Here is a 24036-nt window from a genome sequence, read left to right as displayed (position 1 = left end):
CTGTCCGCGGGTGGGGTTATACGAGAGGACGGGGAAGAGGGAGACGCTGACGGCGCGTAGAGGTTAGCGAGAGGTTGTGTCGTGTGGCTGAGCAGGGTAGAGAAGGGGGCTGCCGGCGTTCGTTAGCAGCGGTGCTGAGGGTGCGGATAGCGGAGCGGCCTGATGTGATGCGCGTCGCATAGTCGAAGGCAGCGTGACGACGACAGTGTAGCTGAGGCTTGAACGATGCTGAGGATGATGAGCGGAGGGTAGGCGGGAGCGAAGCAGAGGCATGGCACGGCGGTCGGTCGCGGCTTGGTGCCGGGATGAGGCGGGGGAGAGAGAGTGAAGAAAGAGATGATGATTGATGAGCTGGAGAGTGATATGAGAGAGAGAGAGAGAGAGAGAGAGAGAGAGAGAGAGAGAGAGGACGTGTGAGTGAGGGTGAGAGAGTGGGACTTTTGAGGAGGAGTGGGGGAAGCACGACGTGGGAGTATGTGTGTGAATTGGTGAGGGTTTTAGGTGGGTGGGGTAGGGAAGAGAGAGTGAGAGAGAAAGGGTTGATGATGAGGAGAGAGAGTGGCTGTGAGATTGAGGAAACCAGGAAAAAAGTTAGATAACAGATTGACTGTTGTGCTGATCAGTTGACAGCTATATATAGCGGTAGGGGATAAGGGTTGAGGCTAAAAATAATACAGATAATTAATAACAATAATAATAATAATAATAACAATGATAAATAAACAAAATTAATTTAAAAAGATTTCACCGTAACAATTTAATTTACAATTAGCAAAATCATTAAATAAATATAAAAAATAGATTTTTTTATCGTTGAAAATTCTAGAAAATTAGGGGAAATACAAATACTCTTTTTAAAAAATAATATTTAATATTTAAATACCAAAAAAATTATTCAAATCAAAATTGAAAATCACGGTCCTTACAAATCACAACATATCCATCCTTTTTTTATTGTCATACACCCCAAATATACATCTTATAGCCTTTTTATCGAACTTATTGCGTAAGTGATCAGGCACAAAGAGATAACATACACAACTGAAAACTCTAAAATGGCTTACGGTTGGGTTGGTATTCCACAACTTTTAAAATGGTGGCATGAACTCTAGTTTTAGTTGTGGTAGCTGATTGATCACATACGTCGCCATACACTCCACCCAAAAACGTCTTGGTACCTTCTTGGTATGAAGCATGTTTTGACATATCTTTGTAAGTTGACGGTTCTTCCTTTCGGCTATGCCATTCTGCTATGGAGTATTTGGGCATATTAGCTGTCGCCGAATCTTTTGATGCTTTAGGTAATCATAAAACTCCTTCGATGTGTACTCTCCCCCGTTATCTGTGCATAGGCAACGAATCTTCTTGTCGAGTTCTCCTTCGACTTCTTCTTGAAATTGCTTGAATTTAGAGAGAGCTTCAGACTTTTTCTTCCTAAAACTAACCTAGACATACATCGAGTAATCGTTGATGAAAGTGATCATGTACCGCATCCCACCGATTGATTTTTGTTTTACTTGACCAAATACATCTAAGTGTATAAGCTCCAAAGGTTCCTTGGCTTTGAACTATGACTCCCGATACGATAATTGATGCGCCTTACCGTACCGACAACCTCCGTATACGGTCCCTCCAAGAATATCCAAGTGCGAAAGACCCCAACATTGACTTCCCCATCATGATCTTGAGCTTGTGATAGCTCACATGGCCAAGCTGACCATGCCACAAATTAGTCGTCTCATTCCTTTTGGCTTTATCTATGTATGCTGATTCTGCTAACATCACATAGACAAATTCTACCTTCCGTCCCTCTATGACAAGTTCTCCTGGTGGCTTCAAGTTTCGATAGACTTTTACATCTTATGGCCCAAATACTACATAGTTTCCAGAAGCTGTTAATTGGGAAACGGATAGAAGATTCTTTTTCATACCTGGTACATGATATACATCTTGTAGTTGTATCTGATTCGGGTTGTAGCGTAGTGTAAATGCAGTCTTTTCGATGTGTGTGATAGGTAATCTCGAATTAACACCAAATCTTTAAATAAATTTTCGTCCCACTATTTTTATAAATTGTGTTTGGTTCCAAAAAATTTATAGAAAAGTTTTGTAAAGTATAGAAAAAAGTGTCACTTTACAGAAATCAATTTCAGCTCAAATATAGTTAAAATTAGACAGAAATATGACAAAATAAATAAATAAATATCAAACCGGTACCCATACCCTATTTGCCACTCCGGTTTATATTTCTCGTAGGAAAAAATCAAACAGAAAAGTTTTGAGGGTTCTTCCCGCCCCTAAATCCTCAATCCTATCTCGTTCGCTCATTTTCTTCTTCCTCCAGCTCTCCCGCTCTCGCTTCCGTCCCTAAATCTCATCTACCTACCTCATCTTCGTTGGTTTTCTTGTGGGCGAATTAGGGTTGTGAGAAAGTTGGGGGTTCTTGAAGAATACGATTTTAGGGGTTCTTTCCGAATTTTTCAAGAACACTACCGCGCGCCAATTTGAGGTAAAAAAAACTCTAAACCCTTAGCTATTTCAGATCTGAGGCCGTTGGGATCTTGTTGATGATTTTGTGCTGAGATATTGCTTGTTGTTAACATATTGCTCCTATTTGAGCTCATTTTGCGATGAATTTGTTTCTGATTAACTATCTAAGATTTGGAGATGAATTATTTGTAAATTAGGGTTCTTGAAGGATCTCCATAGTTTCCTTCTCTCTTTTGTAAATCGGGATTCCGATTGAGAAGATTATAATTTCTTTTTCTAAAGTTTATTAGAGAGAAATTGTATTGAGAACGTTGTAATCATTCTTTATCTAAATCAGTTAGAGAGAATAACACATTTTTTATCAATTGTCTTCTCCCGATTTTCCCACCAAACAACCCCCAACTTCACCTTCTTCCTCGGACATCTAACCTACATCCGTGAAGGGTTCCTCCTTGCTGTCATCGGAATCAGCGACTTGTTTTCCTTTGCCGGAAGATTTAGCAGTGATACGGGTGTGTCTTCTCTTTGGAACTTAGCGATCCTCATGGGAGCTTAAGGATAGATGATTCTCGTGATAGCACGAGAATAGAGGTATAAAATAGTACAGTGGAATGCAGGTTGGAGCGAGGAACGAGACAGATAATCAAAGCGTCAAAGTATCCAGATTTCAACCTGTGAGTCGACTCATACATGTACATGAGTCGACTCATCAGGTTGAGTCGACTCATGCCTGTCATGAGTGCCGCATCTTTTGCACTGCAAACACCAACGCGAGACATTCTTTCTCAATCATCGGATATCGAGACTCAGGGCCTACCAAAGTCCGACTTAAATAATAAACTGCCTGTTCGTGACCATTATCATCGTCTTATGCTAACAAAACACTTATTGAATGGTTCATCGCCTTGATGTAAATCAAGAACGGTTTACCCGATTTTGGTGCAACGAGAACAGGAGGATTTGTCAGATATGTCTTGATATCCTCGAGTGCCTTTTGGCAGGCGTCGGCCCAAATAAATGATACACCAAAAGGTTGGCATTTCCCAGAAAGATTTGAGATGAACCGCCGGATGTAAGCTAAACGCCCTTGCAATCCTCTGAGCTCTCTTAGGTTTCTAGGAGGTTGCAGTTCATGTATCGCCTTTACTTTATCGGAATCGATATGTATACCTTTAGTGGTGACGACGAATCCAAGGAATTTTCCGCTGGACATTCCAAGGAAGGATTTAGTGGGGTTCATCTTCAATTGATGACTCCGCATGAGATCGAACATCGTCTTCAAGTCCTTGATGTGATCTTCTTTGTTGTGACTTTTTACAACCAAATCATCAACGTAGCACTCGACTGTTTTCCTTAGATGTTCTTGGAAAATCTTAGTCATCGCTCGCTGGTATGTGGCGCCGGCATTCTTCAGACCGAAAGGCATCACCGTATAGCAGAAGACGCCAAGGGGTGTTCTAAACGCTGTATGCTTCTCGTCATCCGGGTGCATCTTGATTTGGTTATACCCCGAAAAGCCGTCCATGAGGGACATCCTCTCCAATCCACATGTATTGTCGATAATGACATCCGTGATTGGGAGAGGAAAATCGTCTTTTGGACATGCTTCATTCAGGCTCCTGAAGTCGATGCAAATCCTGATTTTGCCATTCTTCTTCATGACGGGAACGATGTTGGCTAACCAGTCTGGACCAGTCGACTCATTAGTTATGAGTCGACTCATATGAGGTCATGAGTCGACTCATAACTGTTCATGAGTCAACTCATCGGAGTTTTCTAGATTCGTTAATGACTCTATTTACGCGTTTTCCTGTTTGGGTTGGGCTTGGTTATTTACCACTTTGTCACCCTCGTTTGTACACATATATAAGGGATTGTTTTAGGGTTTAAAACAATCAAAGAGTTTAATCAAGAGATATTAGATTGTAATTGAGATTTGGAGAGCTTGTTTTTTAATTCTAGAGTGAGGTTGTGAGAGATTGTAAAGTGCATACTCATAATCTAGAGAAGGTATTTTCCTTCGCCCAAAAAACCTGAGTTATTCTTGTGTTCTTATTGTTTTCTCCTCAACCCACCTTTGATAATTCCACGATCAAAGATGCTCGCACGGCAACTCGTATCAAGTTGGTATCAGAGCGATCAGATCCTCCGATGGGGGCATCCTGTGTATGGTCCTGGCTCGATCGCAATACAAGAAGCTAGGCGAGGTCCTTATTTCATTGGAAGAGGTCTAGAAGATAAGGAGGGAGAAGATGTCTGAAGCAGATAACTCAGCAAGACTTGACGCTATGGAGAAGCAGATAGAGACGACCGGGACTACTCTTACTCAGCTCGTGGGTCTCATCAACAGAGGGGACAAAAAGGAGGAATCTTCTTCGAAGGGTAAGAAGAAACTTGTTGAGTCCAATGAAGAACGCGAGAAATCAGATTCGGAAGAAGAGGCCGAGGTTGTTAAGTCTGCTTCACATACAGTGGGTAAAAATTATAACCAAAACTTAAAGATTGATTTCAAAGTGGAGATTCATGTTTATGATGGAAGTGTCAATGTAGAGAAGCTCAATGATTGGATTGAGCGTATGGAGTAGGGCTGAGCACGGTTCGGTTCGGGTCGGTTTTTGCCAAATTTTGAACAACCGAACCGAACCGCATATAATTCAAAACCGAACCGAACCGTTGCAAGTCGGTTCGGTGCGGTTCGGTTCGGTTTGTTCGGTTCTAAGTCATCAATAGACATCTTGATCTCTCTAGAAATTAACTTGCTACTGGCAGTTGGGCCGATTCAATTTTATTCACAATAACAAAAGCTGAACTGATATATACTACCTCAGAATAACTAACTTGATCTATGTAACTATGTGAGAATTTGATAGTAAGCCTAGAAAGTATAATTGCTTATCAAGAAAGAAGATAGTATGCCTAAAAAGCAAATGTAACTACATGACATCAAGCTCATACCTTCCGTTCTTTAATAGTCTCTCCCAGCTTTCCATTTGATTCCTTTAGCTGTTCTGCTTCAGTTTTCAACTGCATCAGCAGGCGAGCGGCATCACCTAAAATACTTACTTTATCAGACCTTGGAGGCTTATTAGGATCGAAAACATAACTCAATTGCGAGAAGCTGTAAGTATTGGAAAAATGCAGCAAAAAAATATATATAAGAAAGGACTTGTGGTGGCTTTTGAATGTTCAATCAATTTCATACTAAACAACAAGTTTGAGCACAGAATTACAACCTGATACCCATTCCACGTGCAGTAAATAACAGCGGACTGAATCGTGATCCCCTTCTCCCTCTCCAAATCCATCGAATCCATCTTCGCCCCAACTCCATCTCTCATCCTCACCTTGTGGATCTCATGGATTCTGCCAGTGTAGAAGAGTATCCTCTCGGTGAGCGTCGTCTTCCCCGAGTCGATGTAGACGAGATCCCGATGTTTCTCATCTTCTCCATCGCCTCCTTCCATCATGCCTCCTTCTCCTCCTTTGCTCGCGCGACGGGAGAGTATGATTAGATGCCAGCTAACACGCTGGTGAGCCACACGAGCGAGGCCAACCTAGGGTTAGGGTTATGGTTGGGGATCTGGCGAGGGTTAGGGTTAGGGATCTGGCGAGCGAGAGGCTGCGGAGGGAGTCGGGGAGATGAGGGTTAGGGTTGGGCTTGGGATCTGAACATTGGTGGAGGCGGCGGCGGGGAGAAGATCGCAAGAGAGAGAGAGAGCAAGACGAGATTTAGGGTTGGGAATCAGGGAATGAATGAGAATGGGGATTTTATAGAAGTCAGGTATTGGGTATCGGGTATGGGTTACGGTGGGGTGTGAGTTCGGTCGGGTCGGTTTTACTCGGGTTGAATGTTTCTGAACCCGACCCGAACCGATGGCTCATCAAAACCGCACCGAACCGTGAAAAATCGGTCGGTTCGGTCGGTTCAGTCGGTTCGGTCGGTTTGGACCGAACTTTGCTCACCCCTAGTATGGAGATGTACTTCACTCTCTACGGATATTCATCCAAGGAGAAGATCGTGTTCGCGACGTTGAAGCTTTCGGGGCACGCGTTGATGTAGTGGAAGTCCTATTACAAACAGGAAAAGAAGACGGTGTCGTGGAACAAATTCAAGGAGCTACTGAGGAAGCAGTTCTATCCTGTGGAGTTCCTTGAAGAGTATTGGTACAAGTGGAACGGCTTGCACCAAAGATTCAATCAGACCGTTCAAGAGTATACGACGGAGTTCCAGCAGCAGGCGATGGTTCTAAACATCGCAACAGATGAATACTCCATCTTCATGAAATACATGACGGGTCTGAATGATTATATCCGAAAGGAGATGAAGCTGTTCACGATCGAGACGATTACAGAGACGAGTGTGAAGGCAATTGCCATTGAGGACAAACAGAAGAAGGGCAACGAAACGAAGGGTGATTCCAAACAGTCGGGAGGCAAGTCTAGTGGCTCTCAACATAAAGAAGAGAAGAATATGGGTGATTCGGGGAAGGCAGGATTGACATGCAATCATTGCAAGCAGACATGGCACGTGGCTGATCGTTGCTGGGAGAAGTACCCTCATCTGAAGCCGAAAGGGTTGAAGAAGAAAGAGGAGAAGAAAGCATACATGATAGCGCAGGGTCCGAAGGAGGTTCCCGGGATGACAGAGTCCAACAGCAGCCTCAACCTTATGGCGGAGAAATGGGCCGCGAAAGAAGACGACGACCCGAGGGAGCAGCTCTTTGTTTTGAAGTTGCAGGTCAAGACCAGCTTGGTAAGAAGACGACGACCCGAGGGAGCAGCTCTTTGTTTTGAAGTTGCAGGTCAAGACCAGCTTGGTGGATGTCATTGTAGATACAAGGAGTCAGAAGAACCTGATATCTGAAGCATTAGTACAAAAGCTGGGATTGAAGACGGTGAAGCATCCGAAGCCCTATCCATTAGGGTGGATTCAGAAGGAAGCGGGATTGAGTGTGGTGAACTAGTGTATGTTCATATTTGCACTCCTTGAGTCGTATATTGACGAGGTCATATGCGATGTAGTTCCATTGGATGTTTACCAAGTTATTTTGGGTAATCCTTACTTATGGGATAGCCACGCGGTATATGATCGACGGGCCCAAAAATATACGTTCACCAAGGATGGCGCGCAATTCATTTTTTGTTCGGCATCTCTTTCGCAGGAGACGAGTTTGGTGACGGTGACTCAAGCTAAGAGGTTGGTGAATGTGGGCAGGAAGTTCGTTTTGTTGTTCATTCGGCCTTATGAAGAGCAGCTGAGTAGGATATGCTTGTCTACCTTGAGCAAGCTTCAGGAGGGAGATCTTGATAGTTTGAAGGCCAAGTATGCAGACTTGTTTTCAGAAATCATGGGACTACCATCACGACGAGGTGTAGAGCATGAGATTATGTTAACCGGTGAGGATTCCTTGCCAAACATAGGCCTATACCGCACATTAGTACAGAAGTCCGAAGAAATTAAGAAACAGGTTCATGAGCTCTTAGAGATAGGAGTGATAGTGCTGAGCTGTTCACCTTACAGGTCGCCGGTGTTATTGGTGCCCAAAAAGGATGGAGGCTGGCGTATGTGCGTGGATTACCGGGCGCTCAACAAGATAACGATCAAGAATCGTTACCCACTATCACTGATCAATGATCTTATGGATCAGTCGGAGGAAGCGAGGTTCTTCACGAAGTTGGATCTGAAGTCTGGCTATCATCAGGTGAGGATTCGGAAGGAAGACACTTGGAAGACGGCGTTTAAGACCAAACAGGGACTGTTCGATTGGTTGGTGATGCCGTTTGGGTTATGTAATGCTCCGGCGACTTTTATGAGGCTCATGAATGATTTGTTGCGACCTTTCATAGAGGATTTTGTGATTGTGTACTTTGATGATATTTTAGTGTACAGCAGGACCTGGGAGGAGCATCTTGTTCATGTGGAGAAGGTGTTTAGAGTGTTGCAGGACGGACAGCTGAAGCTCAACGGGAAGAAGTGCGAGTTTGGGAAGGACGAGTTGGTGTATCTCGGCTTCATCATGGGGAAGGGCCAGAGGAGGATAGATTCGGGTAAGGTGGCGGTGATCACAAAGTGGCCGACGCCGAAGACAGTGACTGAGGTGAGAAGCTTCATAGGGGCTTGCCAGTATTTGCGCAAGTTCATTGGACATTTTTTGACTGATGTGGCATTGTTACATGGCCTCACAAAGGCTAAAGTTCAGTTCGAGTGGGGGAGGACGCATGAGGAGGCTTTTCAGTTGCTAAAGAGGAAGATCTCGGAGGCACCGGTGTTAGCTTTGTCGAATTTGCAGTGGACTTTCGAGGTGGAGACCGACGCGTCTAGTTATGCGATGGGCGCGGTGTTGATTCAGGATGAGAAGCCAGTGGAATACCATTCCGAGATATTTATGGGTGCTATTGTGAACTACCCGACCTATAACAAGGACTTCTATGCATTTTATCAGGCGATTAAGCATTGGAGGGTGTACTTGTTAGGCAAGGAGGTGGTTGTGCACTCGGATCACAAGCCGTTGGAGTTCTTACATGCCCAGACAAAGCTACAGCAGGCGCGACACATGAAGTGGATGTCTTATTTGATGGCTTTCAACATCATTATTAGGTACAAGAAGGGGGCGACAAACAAGTTGGCCGATATGTTATCTCATCCGTCAGTAAGGGCTTTATTGGTGGCGACGCGTATTCAGCCCTTGGTTCCTTTGGAGTATGTACAGCTGTATGCATCCAGTAGAGACTTCGATAGTGTGTTCGAGCAGGCGAAGGCTGGTCAAAGTGGGGAGTATGCACTTGGAGAAGATGGCTTGTTGTATCGTGGGATATCATTATGCATTCCGGAGGAGGGTGATAGGTTGCAGTGGATTAGGGAAGAAGATGGCTTGTTGTATCGTGGGACATCATTATGCATTCCGGAGGAGGGTGATAGGTTGCAGTGGATTAGGGAAGCACATACCACGTGTGTGCAAGGGCATTTTAGAATTCAGAAGACGCTTCTTAATCTACGGAGACATGTGTTTTGGCCACGGATGCTTAATAATGTGACCATGTATGTTGGAGGGTATAAGTTATGCTGTATTTCAAAGCCTTCTAACAGGAAAAGGGGATTGTACCTACCACTATCAGTTCCTTCTAGGCCGTGAGAGAGCATATCTATGGATTTTCTAGGAGGGTTGCCGACTATCAAGCGCGGGCATGACTATTTGTACATTGTGATGGACCGGGTCAGTAAGATGGTGATTTTGATTCCTTGTAAGAAGACCATGACGGGAGCGGGTGCAGCATAGTTGTTCTTCGAGCATGTGTGGAAGCATTTTGGGTTGTCAAGTTCGATTATTTCGGATCGGGACAGTCGGTTTCTCGGGTATTTTTGGGATTCTTTGTGGAGTTTGATGTACACTAAATTGAAGAAGAGCATAGCCTTTCATCCACAAACAGACGGGTAAACGGAGGTAGTCAACCGGACTATGGTGCATATGTTGCGATGGTATAATTCCAGGTATCCCCAGACTTGGGATGAGAACTTACCATATCTGTAGTTTGCTTTTAATCGGGCGATTCATGGATCTTCGGGAAAGTCACCGTTTGAGACTTGTTATGGATTCTTACCGCCGAGTCTGTTTGATCTTGTGTTTTCGAGTGAAGCTACAACGGATGGCAAGCAGGGGAATGAAAGACAACGTGCTTAGTGATTTCTAGAGAAGATTGCATATATTTATGCCGCGGTTGAAGCTCAATTGAAGAAATCATAAGCCAAGTACAAGGCGAAGCATGATCAGCATCGGGTTCCTTGTAATTTTGGCATAGGCGACATGGTATGACTGAAATTGGGTAAGGAGAGGCTAAAAGGAGAAGGAAAGAAGTTGAAGCCTATTTGTTATGGTCCGTTTTGGATTCTCGATCAGATTGGCGACAACGCTTTTAGGCTGGATTTGCCACCTTACTTAGGCATGTATTCGGTGATCAATGCCGAGTATTTGAAGTTGTTTGAGCCTCCATTGCTAGATGATGAAGGTGATGACAAGGTGATCTTGCCTCATGTTGAAGACTTGTGGTTTGATAGAGAGGAGCCGCTGAAGGAAGATTACATTTTGGAGCGAAAAACAACCACGACGAGACGGGGGATGAAGGAGTCGTTTCTCATTAGACGTCAAGGTCAAGTTCCTAGCAATGCTAAGTGGTTCAACAAGGAAGGAGGAGCTCGTGAGTTTCCTCAGCTGAAGTTCTAACTTGAACGGGACTTCAAATTCCTAAAGGGGGACCCATGATACGGGTGTATCTTCTCTTCGGAACTTAGCGATCCTCATGGGAGCTTGAGGATAGATGATTCTCATGATAGCATGAGAATAGAGGTGTCAAACAGTACAGGGGAACGTAGGTTGGAGCAAGGAACGAGACAGAGAATTAAAGAGTCAAAGTATCCAGATTTCAGCCTGTGAGTCAACTCATACATGTACATGAGTCAACTCATCAGGTTGAGTCGACTCATGCCTGTCATGAGTCGACTCACGAAACCAAGCCTAGTTTGCAGTTCGGCTCTGACCAGTCGACTCATCATTTTATAAGTCGACTCATCAGTCATGAGTCGACTCATATACAGTTTTGAGTCGACTCAAGAAATCAAGTCCTGTTAGCAAAAGTTTCTGACCAGTCGACTCATTAGTTATGAGTCGACTCATATGAGGTCATGAGTCGACTCATCACTATTCATGAGTCGACTCATCAGAGTTTTCCAGATTCGTTAAGGACTCTATTTACACGTTTTCCTGTTTGGGTTGGGCTTGGTTATTTATCACTTTGCCACCCTCATTTGTATACATATATAAGGGATTGTTATAAAACAATCAGAGAGTTTAATCAAGAGAGATTAGATTGTAATTGAGATTTGGAGAGCTTGTTCTTTAATTCTAGAGTGAGGTTGTGAGAGATTGTAAAGTGCATACTCATAATCTAGAGAATGTATTTTCCTTCGCCCAAAAAACCTAAGTTATTCTTGTGTTCTTATTGTTTTCTCCTCAACCCACCTTTCATAATTTCGCGATCAAAGGTGCTCGCACGGCAACTCATATCAAGCAGGTTCCTTCCCTCTTCTCGATGATACAGCCTCGCGAACCGCTTCAGTGGCAAGTCTTGATGCTCTCGCCGCCTCTAGTTCTGAAATCCTCCTTTTCTTTAGTGGGTGCATTGGCAGCTATGAGCCATTTACAACACAATAATGTGATCTGTAATTGAGACTCTACAATAGGAAGATTGAACTTAGCACATGTGCAACCAGCTATGCTCTAGAACCATGCACGAGCACTATGGGTGCAAAATGGTCCGGATTTATCCAGACCGACCACAACTGTATCTGTTTAGAAAGCGGATATGGTAGGGGAAAATGGTCGAATATGGTTTTGGATACTGTTACGATTTGGATTTTTTATTCGGATATGGTTTCAGATATGATTATTGGGTCGAAATTGCGGATACGGTTCGGATATCAGGATATTTGAAATGAACTATATATAATACTTGTATTGGGTCTGTATTGGGTCGGGTCTATAACATATATCCACAACCCCACCCAAATTCAACTCAAACCCATAACTTCAAACCCTAATTTTTATCTTTCCAAACCCCACCCCCACTCACCCAGCCTCCACCAGTCCACCTCCAAGCCACCGCTGACCTCCCTGCTCCGCCTCCGTCACCGTGTCCTGTGTCCTGCCACCTCTACCTCCGCCTCCGCCTCCTCATCTTGCGTCCTGCCGCCTCGAGTTCTGCCTCTGTGCCTGCTCTACCCCCAAGCTCCGCCTCCGAGCTCCACCTCTGTGCCCGCTCCGCCCCCAAGCTCCGCCTCCGCGCCCGCTCTACCTCCAAGCTCCTCCTTCACCATCGAGCTCCACCTCCTGCTCTGTCTCATCTTGATGCTCCGCCTCCGCCTCTTCAAGAAGTCCACAGCCACCTCATCTTGATTGACACGAAGACGACCATCGACGACGTAACGATGACGTCCGACCTCCTCGTCTCCTCCTCAATTTGGTATATCACTAAGGTGAGTTCTAATTGTTGATAAAAGCCCTAATTTTTAGCATTTGTTAACTAAATTGAAAAAACCCTAATTTATTTGATAAAAATCCCTAACCTATTAGTTCTTATTGTTTTTAGTTGCATATATAATTTTAATTTGCATCATTATATTTTTTGTTTGATTAAGTTTATAAATTTTATTGAATAGATATTAGAATCATGTCGTCTAATCCATCAGTTCAAGCTTCTAATGAAGAACCCACGGTCGAACCCCCCGTTGAATCGGTTATTAAACTCGCAGTAGAAGATTCTTCTAATAAAACATAGTAAAAATCTGAGAAAAAGGGGGGAAAGTTGTAGTTTGTGAGGTCAGTTGTAGTTGTTGATTATCACATTTTAGTTATGATATTCAATATTTTTTATTTTTGTTTAGGGCCTGCTATGGTATTCTGAGGTTTGTTATACAGAATAGCAACAAAGTCTTGAGGTCACTTGTCTTACTTTGTGAGTTATTAAAATCATATTTATTTTTTGTCATATCCTATTCATATCTATTTCCCAAATATCCGATTAGTATCCATATCCGAACCGTATCTGAACCTCTAATATCCAAACCATATCCGTTTTTGTTTAATGCGGATATGGTAATGTTTTTTTCTTACCGATGAATATCCGAACTGTATCCGTATCCGTTTTCAAAAAGTGGTTATGTTTATGGTAAGGGTCATATCCAAACCATATCCGAACCGAATGCACCCCTAACGAGCACCATCAATAAGACCTCCATGAACCTTCAATCTCCTGTTCGGGTTCCTGATATACAGTTGGTCGTAACCAAACTGACGAGCGAACCGACAAGGGAGGTAGGGCTCAATGTTGCATGTGTTCAGCCGAAAAACCAAATAGCTGGGGCGGATGTTCATCTGCCAACGGAAGCAGCCCACATCTAAAATAGTCATGTTCTTCCTGGGTTCTTCCTCATCAACAAGCAGCTCATTATAATGGCCGGAGAATTAAGGGAAGCACTTGAAATACTCCCAGCACTAGTGAATCCGGAACTGCCTTGTCACCTCATGCCATTGCTAGGCCTCCCATTTGCACTCCTCCAAAGTTTGTAGTAAAGGGACGTACAGATCTGCAACCCCGGGCACCATCATCAAATCAGGATGATGGAGGATGAGCCAGGCTATCAGATAAGTGTACGTCAACTCTATTTTGGAGGTGGGGATTTTGCTTGAAGGCTTGCTTCCTTCTTGCATAAATGTGGTGGCCAAGTACCACAACCCGTTGTGGATATCAGCAATCATCGCGGGAAGTAAAGAAAGCGTACGCCCAACCACTAATTCTATGGTCGGGAACAATAATTCAATCGACTGTGCTTCAGAAAGTTGTTTCGGCATTACGCACTTCTTTAGCCATATGTCTAAATACCCCGCCAAAAGAGTTGCCGGTTTTATCTCCTTTGAGCATGCCATAGGAAGGTCTCAAACTTCGTACCACTTGGGAATCTGCCTTCTGCTGAGAGAGTGGTGTAAGATTGTGCCCTGATCTTCTCTATTAGCTTGTTGATGTCATAAGGGTCAAAGGGGGCAATTCACAGATTTTATTGCCCGAAGAATCTTCCAGATTCTTAAAGAGATAATCAGTGAACTGTTTTAGGCTGATTTGAGGGAACTTCTTCTTAGCTTTCACAACTGCATCCGCCATTGCAGTTTGATAGTGACAAGTTAGCTACCATAGGATATTATATTTGGTAGAGCTGACCATCTTTATCTGATTCAATTGGAGGTTAGTGGGGAAGTATTCTTGATACAGCACATCCCCCATTAGCAATTCTGACACCTTCATCATCTCATGGAGAGGAAGGCTCAACTCTTCATTCTTGGTAAGGAAAGTATTGGTATCTAGGTTGTAGATTTCAAATAATGCAAAGAAATGATTCACACTAATGGGTAGGTCGTACATGTTAGCATGGGTGGGGGCATATAATCCTTTCTCACTCAGCTCCTTTGCCCCAACGTCCAAGCACATAACTTGTCATCCGTGTCCACCATTTATCAGCCGACGAGTGGGCCCAACCATAACATCTGTAGCTCTTGATAGGCAATTCCCTACCTAACCTAGCAAGACGGTTTCTTACGGTGTTAGCCTTGATCATTAGCTCACTCTGTGGCACATTATCCTGACCCAGCACCCCAAGATGAAGGCCACAAATAGAAGCCCGATGACTAGAACCTGGAGTCTTGCTCTGGCTGATGAACCCGTAATGCACTCGCTCTTGGTCCTCAGTCAAACGCTAAGACATCTCCCTGGTCACTGCCAATTTCCACAAATGAACCAAGGAGTAATGGCGAGGAATAGGAGGAAGGAATCTAAAAGCCCTGTCGTATTCATTTAACCACTATTCTGAGCCACAAGCAAGAACGTCGGAATCCTCAACAGAGTAGCCGAACATATAATTGGGCTTCCTTAGGGGTTGAGTTTTGTCATGATCCCTGGTCAGTGGTGCATTCGTGATCAATCGCAGCAGTGTACGACAATTCCCCTTTGGCACGAGCTCAGAGACATCCTCCAGCCTGTTTATATCAAATTGAGGAGCATCGTTGTTAACAGGCATCTCACATAGGAAGCATATGCAATACCACTCTGACCACTCTTCGCACGGGAAGAAAATGTCGTCGACAAGAAATTAACTCTAATGGATAAAAAAGAATATATTTGGATGTAGTTGAAGAAAATTTCTAAGGCAAAATAGCGAGTTAAACTAATCTCGCAAATTTACGAGGTAGGGTCACTGCCTTGTAATTCGTAAGATGGCCACAACTATCTCGTATATACGAGACATCGTACACTATCCCGCAAACAACGGGATAATATACCCCGTCTTATAAATTGTGAGACAGCATAAAGCCATCCTAATTGCCTTAGGATGTGTTTTGGCCAATCAAAACACATCTATTAAGCGTCGATCCCCACAAAGGGGGATACCGGCTTTTCCCGAGTGCCTCATGAAGGAGAACAAATGAGGAAACCTATTTAAAACCCTAACTTTTGAATTGATAAAATCGTAAAAACTCACCTCCGAAGGATGAAGCCAAGGGATCCTCTCTCTTAGATGGTTGAGTAGCCGATCTACCCTTGGGAATACGTGATCTCTTGGGAGACATGATGAAAAGATGGAATCTTGACCGAAATCCTAGAAAAAAGTTAGGGTTTTCTGGTTAAATTCAAAAAAAATGTTGAAAGGACCCAAAACCAAGAACCCAAGGCTCGGTTTTGATCAAAGATCAAGTGAAACTGGGTTCAAACACTTTGGACAAGGGAAAACAAATCAAACCTTGAAGAAAAGCTTCGAAACCCTAGATGGGATATCCTTTCGAGCAAGATCAACCAAGATAGAAGAGATGAAGAGGAGAAAAGGGTCAGAAAACTCTTTTATATGGTTCTTGAAGAAGTTTCAAACCCAGGAAGGCGGTTAAAAGATAGCCCAAAGCATCGCAATTTCTGATTTAAAAAGTGTTAGGTCTCATGTTTATGAGCCTAATGTCTAATCTAGTTTTGATGATTAACAAACAATTCCTAACATTGTGTATCGAGTGTTTGCATTTGTTTTGTTAGGTAATCTACACAAATATCCTGACACAGTGCGTAAGTAGTAGCCTCGAAATCCACCAAGGACAATCTTCGAATCCACGAAGAGCTTCAAATCCACGAAGTAAAATTAAAGAAAAATATTTTTTATTAATTAAAAGTTATGCTTCTAGGGCTTACAAGACTCTACTTAAATAGAAAAAGAAACATGACTTCTACAAGGACTCAAACCTTACCAAAAATAGTAAAAAAATTCCTAAAACTCTTAAAAAGACTCCTAATGACTAGGAAAGTCCACCGGTCAAATCTGAGATCAAATCAGATTTGTTTCCTAATCAATACAGACTCTTAAAACATTACTAAAAATAGTAAAAACCGGACAAAAATATAGATATCTCTCAAACCGGTCCTTTCCTATTTAAATCCGGTCTCTCTCTAGGGTTTGCTACTATGTGGTGGAAATCGCAAAAGTCAGAGGGATTTTTGTTTCTTTTTGGCGGCTGAGCAGAGGAAATTGCGGTAGTTGTTGAGAGAGAAAAAGAGAGATCTTGAGGAGAGAAAAGGAGAGATTTTACAAGAGAGAGGTCAATTTCTTTTGGGTATAAAAATCAGATTTTTTTTCTTTGAGACGAGCTTGTAGATTGTACAAGTCGTCGGTGTTCTCCTCATAGTGAAATCTCCTCTCACCCCTCTCGTGGACGTAGGTAATTTTGCCGAACCATATAAATCTCGTGTCTTTATTGTTTTCTGGGTGTTGGCTATTGCTTGTAGGTTCCCTCGACATTTCAGTCCTAGAACTAATGAGAGGAAGAGTGTATATTTCACTTTGTTGAAATATTTTACTTTCTATTCTTGTTTTTTTTTTTGAGAAACGGGAATATAGAGGTTGACTTGTGCTTCGGTGATAACAAAAGCCAGGGCTATCTCTCAGCTGATATCGCTTTCGTAGCGTGAGAGCGTGACTCCACCCCAACAATTGGTATCAGAGTTGTTATTCAGATTGGGAGTGGTGTAGCTTCTGATTTGAGGTGTTGCTCGGTAATTTCCTAAGAGAAACGGATTTATTAATACAAGCGGAGAATGGCATCAACTAGTAAAACAGTTAAAGTTGGAAAGTACGAGATTGAAAAATTCAATGGGAAGAATAACTTTTCATATTGGTGGATGCAGATGAAGAACACGTTGATTTCGCAGAAATTGCACAAAGATTTGGCTGGAAAAGAGAAGAAGCACAAGGATATGTCTGATGAGGAATTGGGAGGAGCTGGATCTAGAAGCACGGGTGTCGATTATCCTTTGTCTTGAAAGGGATGTAGCTTTCCTGGTAGATAGAAAGGAAACGGCTGCGGGCGTGTGGTCGAAGTTAGAAAGCACATTCATGACAAAGAGTCTAATGAATCGGATCTATTTAAAATCCAAATTGTATACTTGCAAGCTGGAGGAGGGCTCATCTATCCAAGAATGCAGTAACAAGTTCGATAGGATAATATCAGATCTAAAGGACATCGAGGTGACTGTAGAAGATGAGGAATGGGTTCTTCTACTATTTCTATCTCTACCGAAGTCTTATGAGAACCTGGTGCAAACACTGATGCTTGTGGAAGACAAATTGACGATAAATGAGACTAGAACGACGCTTCTAGCTGATGACCTTCGGAAGATTGCAACCAGTGACATGACTACTGTTAGTAACAAAGAACAAGCGCATGGATTGTTTGCTAGAGGAAGGAGCAATGAGCGAGGAAAAGGCAAGGGAGGAAAGTCTAGATCTAAATCAAGACCTCTTGCTGGAAGAGCTTGTTTAAAATGTGGTGAAGTTGGGCATTTCAAGGTCGATTGTCCAAATAAGAGAATAGGTAGGAAGAAGAACAACAACAAGACTAAGAGGAGAGAAGGCAAGGAAGAAGTGAGCTATGTTTCAGAGGAAGGGAGAGAGAAGGAATGTTATGTCATCACGGGTGATGAGGATATCTTCGGAAAGTGGATTCTTGATTCAGGTTGCTCTTACCACATGTGCCCAAATAGGAAGTAGTTTACTATCTACAGAAGCATTGATTGTGGAACCGTATTGTTAGGGAACAATCATGCTTGTAAAACGGTGGGGCTAGGTAATATTAAGATCAAGATGCATGATGGAGTGGTCTGAACCTTGACTGATGTGAGGCACGTTCCCGACTTGCGGAAGAATCTTATCTCAGTTGGTGCATTGGACTCCGGTGGTTGCAAGATTGTTACAGAGAATTGAGTGAAGAGGGTTGTTCGGGTTCGCTTGTAGTGATGAAGGGTGTTTGTCACGGTAATTTATATACTCTCTCAGGTATGACAGTGACGGGAGATGCAGCGGTTGGAACTAAAGGCGGCTTGGGCACATGTCAGAGAAAGGTCTAGTTCTACTTGGTAAGGAGGGTCTACTGAAGAATCTGAAGAAACCTTGCATGGATTTTTACGATGATTATGTGTACAGGAAGGCGCACAGGGTCCAGTTCTTGAAAAGCAAGTATAAGAGCAGATGTATATTAGATTATGTGCACACTGATGTTTGGGGTCCGGCTCAGACAACTTCCAAGGGTGGTTCTAGGTATTTTGTCTTGTTCATAGACGATTATTCTATGTATGCTTAGATTTGTTTTCTTAAGCATAAGAATGAGGTATTCGAGACATTCAAGAAGTGAAAAGAAATGGTTGAGAACAGGACAGGCAATAAATTAAAGACATTGAGATCAGATAACTGTACAGAGTATACAAATAGTACTTTCAAGGAGTTCTGTGATCAGGAGGGCATTGTTCGATACTGGACAGTCAGGTCAACACCACAGCAGAACGGGATCGCTGAGAGACCGAACCGAACATTGCGGGAGAAGGCAATGTGTATGCGATCTTATGTTGGATTGGGCAAGGAATGGTGGGCAGAAGCGGTGGCCACAACATGTTATATTATAAACCGTTCTTTACATTCTACACTGGATGGTAATACACCCTATAGGGTATGATCAGGGGAGCATGCAGATTATGAGAGGCTCAGAATTTTCGGATGTACCGTCTATTATCACGTCAACGAGGGAAAGCTTGACGCGATGGCCAAGAAGGTAATTTTCTTGGGGTATGCAAAAGGTGTAAAAGGCTATCGCCCTTGGTGTACAGAAGATTCGAAGTTAGTAATCAGCAGGGATGATACCTTTGATGAGAAGTTCATGATTGCTAAGGCGTCCAAGGATGATAGTGCTGAAATTGTTGGGATTTCAAAGTCCTAGGTTATTGAGATAGAACCTAAAGACCAACCAGGTTCTAGTCATGTTCAAGTGGGAAATCAGGTAGATGATGAGCTTGAGCAGGAGGAGGTTTAGTAGGAGAATACACAAGTATTACAATAATAACAGCTCGAGGATAGTTTGGCTTCCACTAGGCCAAGGCGAGCATACAAGCATGTACAAAAGCTGGGGGCTGATCAACCCCTGAATCACTATGGGTAAGTTAATTTGGTGGAATACGCACTCTCGGTGGAGGAAAATGAGCTAGTCTCCTTCAAGGAAGCTATTAGGGACAAGGATAGTGAGAGTTGGTTGGCTGTGATGGAAGAGGAGATGGAATCTCTTCGGAAGAACCAAACGTGGGAGGTAGTCCTATTGCCCATAGGAAGAAAAGCTATTAGTTGTAAGTGGGTGTATAAGAGAATGGAAGATCCTTCAGAGCTTGGTAGTACAAGGTACAATGCGAGGCTAGTGACTAAAGGGTTTGCACAAAGAGAGGGTATGAATTACAATGAGATATTTTCTCCGGTGGTAAAACACACTTCTATTCGAGTGTTATTGAGTATTGTCGCTCATGGTGATATTGAGCTGAAACAACTTGATGTTAAAACGGCCTTCTTGCACGAAGACTTGGATGAAGAGATCTACATGCATCAACCTGAGGGCTAGAAGGTTGAGGATAAGGAGCATCATGTATGTCGCTTGAGGAAGTCACTCTATGGACTGAAGCAATCTTCTCGGTAGTGGTACAAGCAATTTGACTCCTTCATGTTAAAGCATGGGTTTTCCCGAAGTGATTACGATTGTTGTGTTTATATTCCGAAGCTTCATGGAGGTGATTATATCTATCTCCTTTTGTATGTGGATGACATGCTTATTGCTTCGAAGAGCAGGGTGGAGACAGATAGGCTAAAAGCTCAACTTGGTAAAGAGTTCGAGATGAAGGATATGAACGCTGCTAAAAAAATACTGGGTATGGAGATTAGAAGAGAGCGGGTGAATCGACGATTGTTCTTAAGTCAGAAGGGCTACATAGAGCGGGTGATAGTAAGGTTCGGGATGAAAAGTGCAAAGTCGGTGGCGACTCCATTGGCTCCACACTTTAGGCTTTCAGGTAAATAATCTCACACTATAGCGGAAGATAAGGCACACATGGAGCGTGTTCCTTATGCTAGTGCAGTTGGCAGTTTGATGTACGCCATGGTGTGTACATGTCCAGATATTTCACAGGCGGTTAGTGTGGTCAGCAGGTTCATGGAAAATCTGGGAAAGGCATACTAGGAAGCGGTGAAGTGGGTCTTGAGGTACTTGAAGGGTATCGCGGATACGAGTCTGTGTTTTGGTAGAGATACATATCAGATTGATGGATTTGTTGATTCAGATTATACGTGCGATCTAGATAGACGGAGATCTACTACTGGTTATGTATTCTAAATACATGGAGCTCCAGTTAGTTGGCGATCTATGTCACAGGCTACAGTGACACTTCTAGTACAGAGGCCAAGTACATGGCCATGACAGAGTGAGTGAAGGAAGCATTGTGGTTGTGGGGTCTTCTAGATGATTTGGGGATTAAGCAGGAGAACGTGAACTTGTGGTGCGACAGTCAGAGTACGATTCACTTGGCGAAGAATCAAGTTCATCATGCTCGTACCAAGCATATCGATGTCAGGTATCATTTTATGCGGGATGTCATAGAGGAAGGTGATATTTCTCTCATGAAGGTGCACACAAATGAGAATCTCGCAGATATGTTAACCAAGGTGGTCACAGGTAGCAAGTTTAAGCATTGCTTGGACTTGCTTCATATTAGTCCGTGTTGATTTGCCCAAGAGGGCATGGCTCTTCAGCGCGATGATGAGGTGAGGTGGAGACTACGATGGAGAACAATAGCAGAACTACGGTTAGTTTGATCCCAGTGAAGGGTACGTAGGCAACTGCGGTATAGTGGCGTAGCTGGTTTTAGCCTGGTCTGGTCTGGTTTGGTGTTTCAGATCTCTCTGGTGATGTTTGTGGTGTTCTTCTGGTATTCGTCCATAATTTGAGGTTTATATAATGATGTACGAGGTGGAGAATTATGAGTGGGGGCCACCCACGTGCCTTGTGAGGAGATAAGGAGCTCTCGTCCACGTCCAGCGAGTAAAAGCCGACGTGCCGAGTCCAACGGGTAAAAGCCAAGGCCCAAGTCCTTTCCTATTTATATCTGGTCTCTCTCTAGGGTTTGCTGCTGTGTGGGGAAAATCGCAAAAGTCAAAGGGATTTTTGTTTCTTTTTGGCGGCTGAGTAGAGGAAATTGCGACAGTTGTTGAGCGAGAGAAAGAGAGATCTTGATGAGAGAAAAAGAGAGATTTTACAAGAGAGAGGTCAATTTCTTTTGGGTATAAAAATCAGATTTTTTTTCTTTGAGACGAGCTTATGGATTGTACAAGTCGTCGATGTTCTCCTCATAGTGGAATCTCCTATCACCCCTCCCGTGGACGTAGGTAATTTTGTCGAACCACATAAATCTTGTGTATTTATTGTTTTCTGGGTGTGGCTATTGCTTGTAGGTTCCCTCGACATTTTAGTCCTAGAACTGATAAGAGGAAGAGTGTATATTTCACTTTTTATTCTTGTTTCCTTTGAGAAATGGGAATACAGAGGTTGACTTGTGCTTTTGTGACAACAAAAGCCAGGGCTATCTCTCAGCTGATATCGCTTCCGCAACGTGAGGGCATGACTCCGCCCCAATAGTTAGGTTGCTTGGCTAATGAAAGCCTACAAATTAAAATTGGGTGCTTTCATGAATTCTTGATATGAGCCAAGCTTAGTGTTTGCAACGAGACTGAACTGGTTCTATTTGGTAGAGACTCTAAGTTGCATGGATTCTGGTATGGGTACTGGCGAGGGTACGGGACACGTCAAATTTATAAAGAAAATAGGGTATGGAGACGGGCAATCAATACATATGTGATGTACATTTATATGTATTAAAACTAATAAACATAAGATCAATATAGCAGAAATAGATGTGAAGTGGAAAATATGCATCCAAGAAGCTTATGAGGAGTACTGTTTTAAATTAAAACATACAGTATATAATTGAGTATAATTAGCTCAAACACCATATCCCCATGTTCAAGAAGTGTCTAAGAAGTTTGGATTGGGTATGAGCACGGCTACGTGTTTGGTATGTGTACGGCTTCCAAATAGAACTACCCGGGTAACATAGGGTAGAGTCGTACGGATTCAAATCTTTTCTTTTGAAGTGATCATTGATTACAGATGAAAATGTGGTGCATAATAGAATTAACCCTGTCATACGCTTTTATTAGACTTAAGTTACAAATATGACTTTAAAAAAGTAGTATTTTGCTGGTTGAATGTTCTACTAGAGTGCAACTCTACAAGATAACTGGTCATTACGACTCTTACTGAGACCTAGCTCAGACTAAAAGATATTTAAATTATAGTAAATGAGTATTGGTGTCTCCGTGATGTTGACGGGCAACGTGTAAGTGTAGCTAATGAGGCATACATCTCAGATCACTACAGTCTAGATTATCAACATATTCAGAATGTCAACATGGCATACGTTAGACTACACTCGATGATTTAGATATGTGCCACGTAAACCACACGCCAACCAGTACAGTGCAGAGACACACAGATCCATGTACTCTTTTAATGAGTTTATAGTTGATTATACTTTGGATGAAGTTGATTATACTTTGCTCCTCATCCAGACAAAAAAGGAGTTCAAATAGAGGATAAAAGGGTTTTTCCCAAACACAAGCTCGTTTTTATTTGATTAATCTACTGATTAATAAGCACAAACCAAAGGCTCATAAAGTTAATTAACGCTTATAAATCTAATCCAATGAGTGTGATATCTCCTTCAAAACCCTAGCATGCTCTTCCAACAATCCCACGAACACATTTACACCTCCGTCCTTCTCCAACGCCGGCAAAAGCACAACCAGCCCATCCAACGGCACCCAACTTAGCGTGAAAGCACACAACTCGCCGCCGCCGCCAAAATCCAGCTCCTGAAACCGAAACCCTAACAAGCTATCCGCCTCCAAATCCGGCAACATCACGTTCGTACTAATATCATCGTCAACCCTCACCAACTCCTCCCCCTCATTCATCGCCCCAAAATCTATCACAGATCGAAAATACTCATCGTCGGTATCACGAACCGCTTCATGGATAATACTCGCCGCCGTTTCCAAATCTCCCTGAAGTAGGGTTTTCGCATTTGCTTGAGGATGCGCGGTTAGAACTAAGTTACCGAAGAACTCGTTTGGTACCGCAGGCTTCAGTCTACATCTCCCGTTGACAGAGACTTTAGCCAACATGCTGGTTTCGTCGTTGAGACCGCGAGACATCGTGATCTTCCTCCATATGTGGGCTAACAATACCTCGAAAGTCGAGAGTTTTCGTTTGACTTGTGACTTCAGCTTGGTGGATATGAAGTCTGAAGAGTAGTGCAGTAGGACGTTGGCTATGTTGCCGGGATCCGTGGTCGCGTAAATTGGCGGGAAAGCGTACTTTTGATTTGGGGAGATGGGTTTGAACTCGTGGCCCCAGTGCTCGATTGAGCATTTTGGAGGAGATCTCGGTTTGAGCCATGATCGGTCGTAAATCGGGAGAGGGTCGATCGGAGCACCACGGACGGATTTGCCCCATGCGATGAAGAAGTTGCTCATTGATTGACCGTCGG

General features: G+C 43.2%; 1 protein-coding gene across 1 annotated transcript in view; it reads right to left on the bottom strand.

Moving 5' to 3' along the window:
• The window catches only part of LOC109831341 (agmatine hydroxycinnamoyltransferase 1-like), a 2176-nt gene continuing 1195 nt past the window's right edge, over positions 23056–24036 (bottom strand). The window contains exon 2 of the mRNA XM_020398671.1: positions 23056–24030. Within this exon, the coding sequence (XP_020254260.1) occupies positions 23183–24030 (848 nt within the window). The 3' untranslated portion in view covers positions 23056–23182. The remainder of the gene's footprint in view (positions 24031–24036) is intronic.

The sequence above is a fragment of the Asparagus officinalis genome, chromosome 2 (assembly GCF_001876935.1).
Source record: "Asparagus officinalis chromosome 2, Aspof.V1, whole genome shotgun sequence".
Lineage (NCBI taxonomy): Eukaryota > Viridiplantae > Streptophyta > Magnoliopsida > Asparagales > Asparagaceae > Asparagus > Asparagus officinalis.
This window is presented reverse-complemented; position numbering and strand designations above follow the sequence as displayed.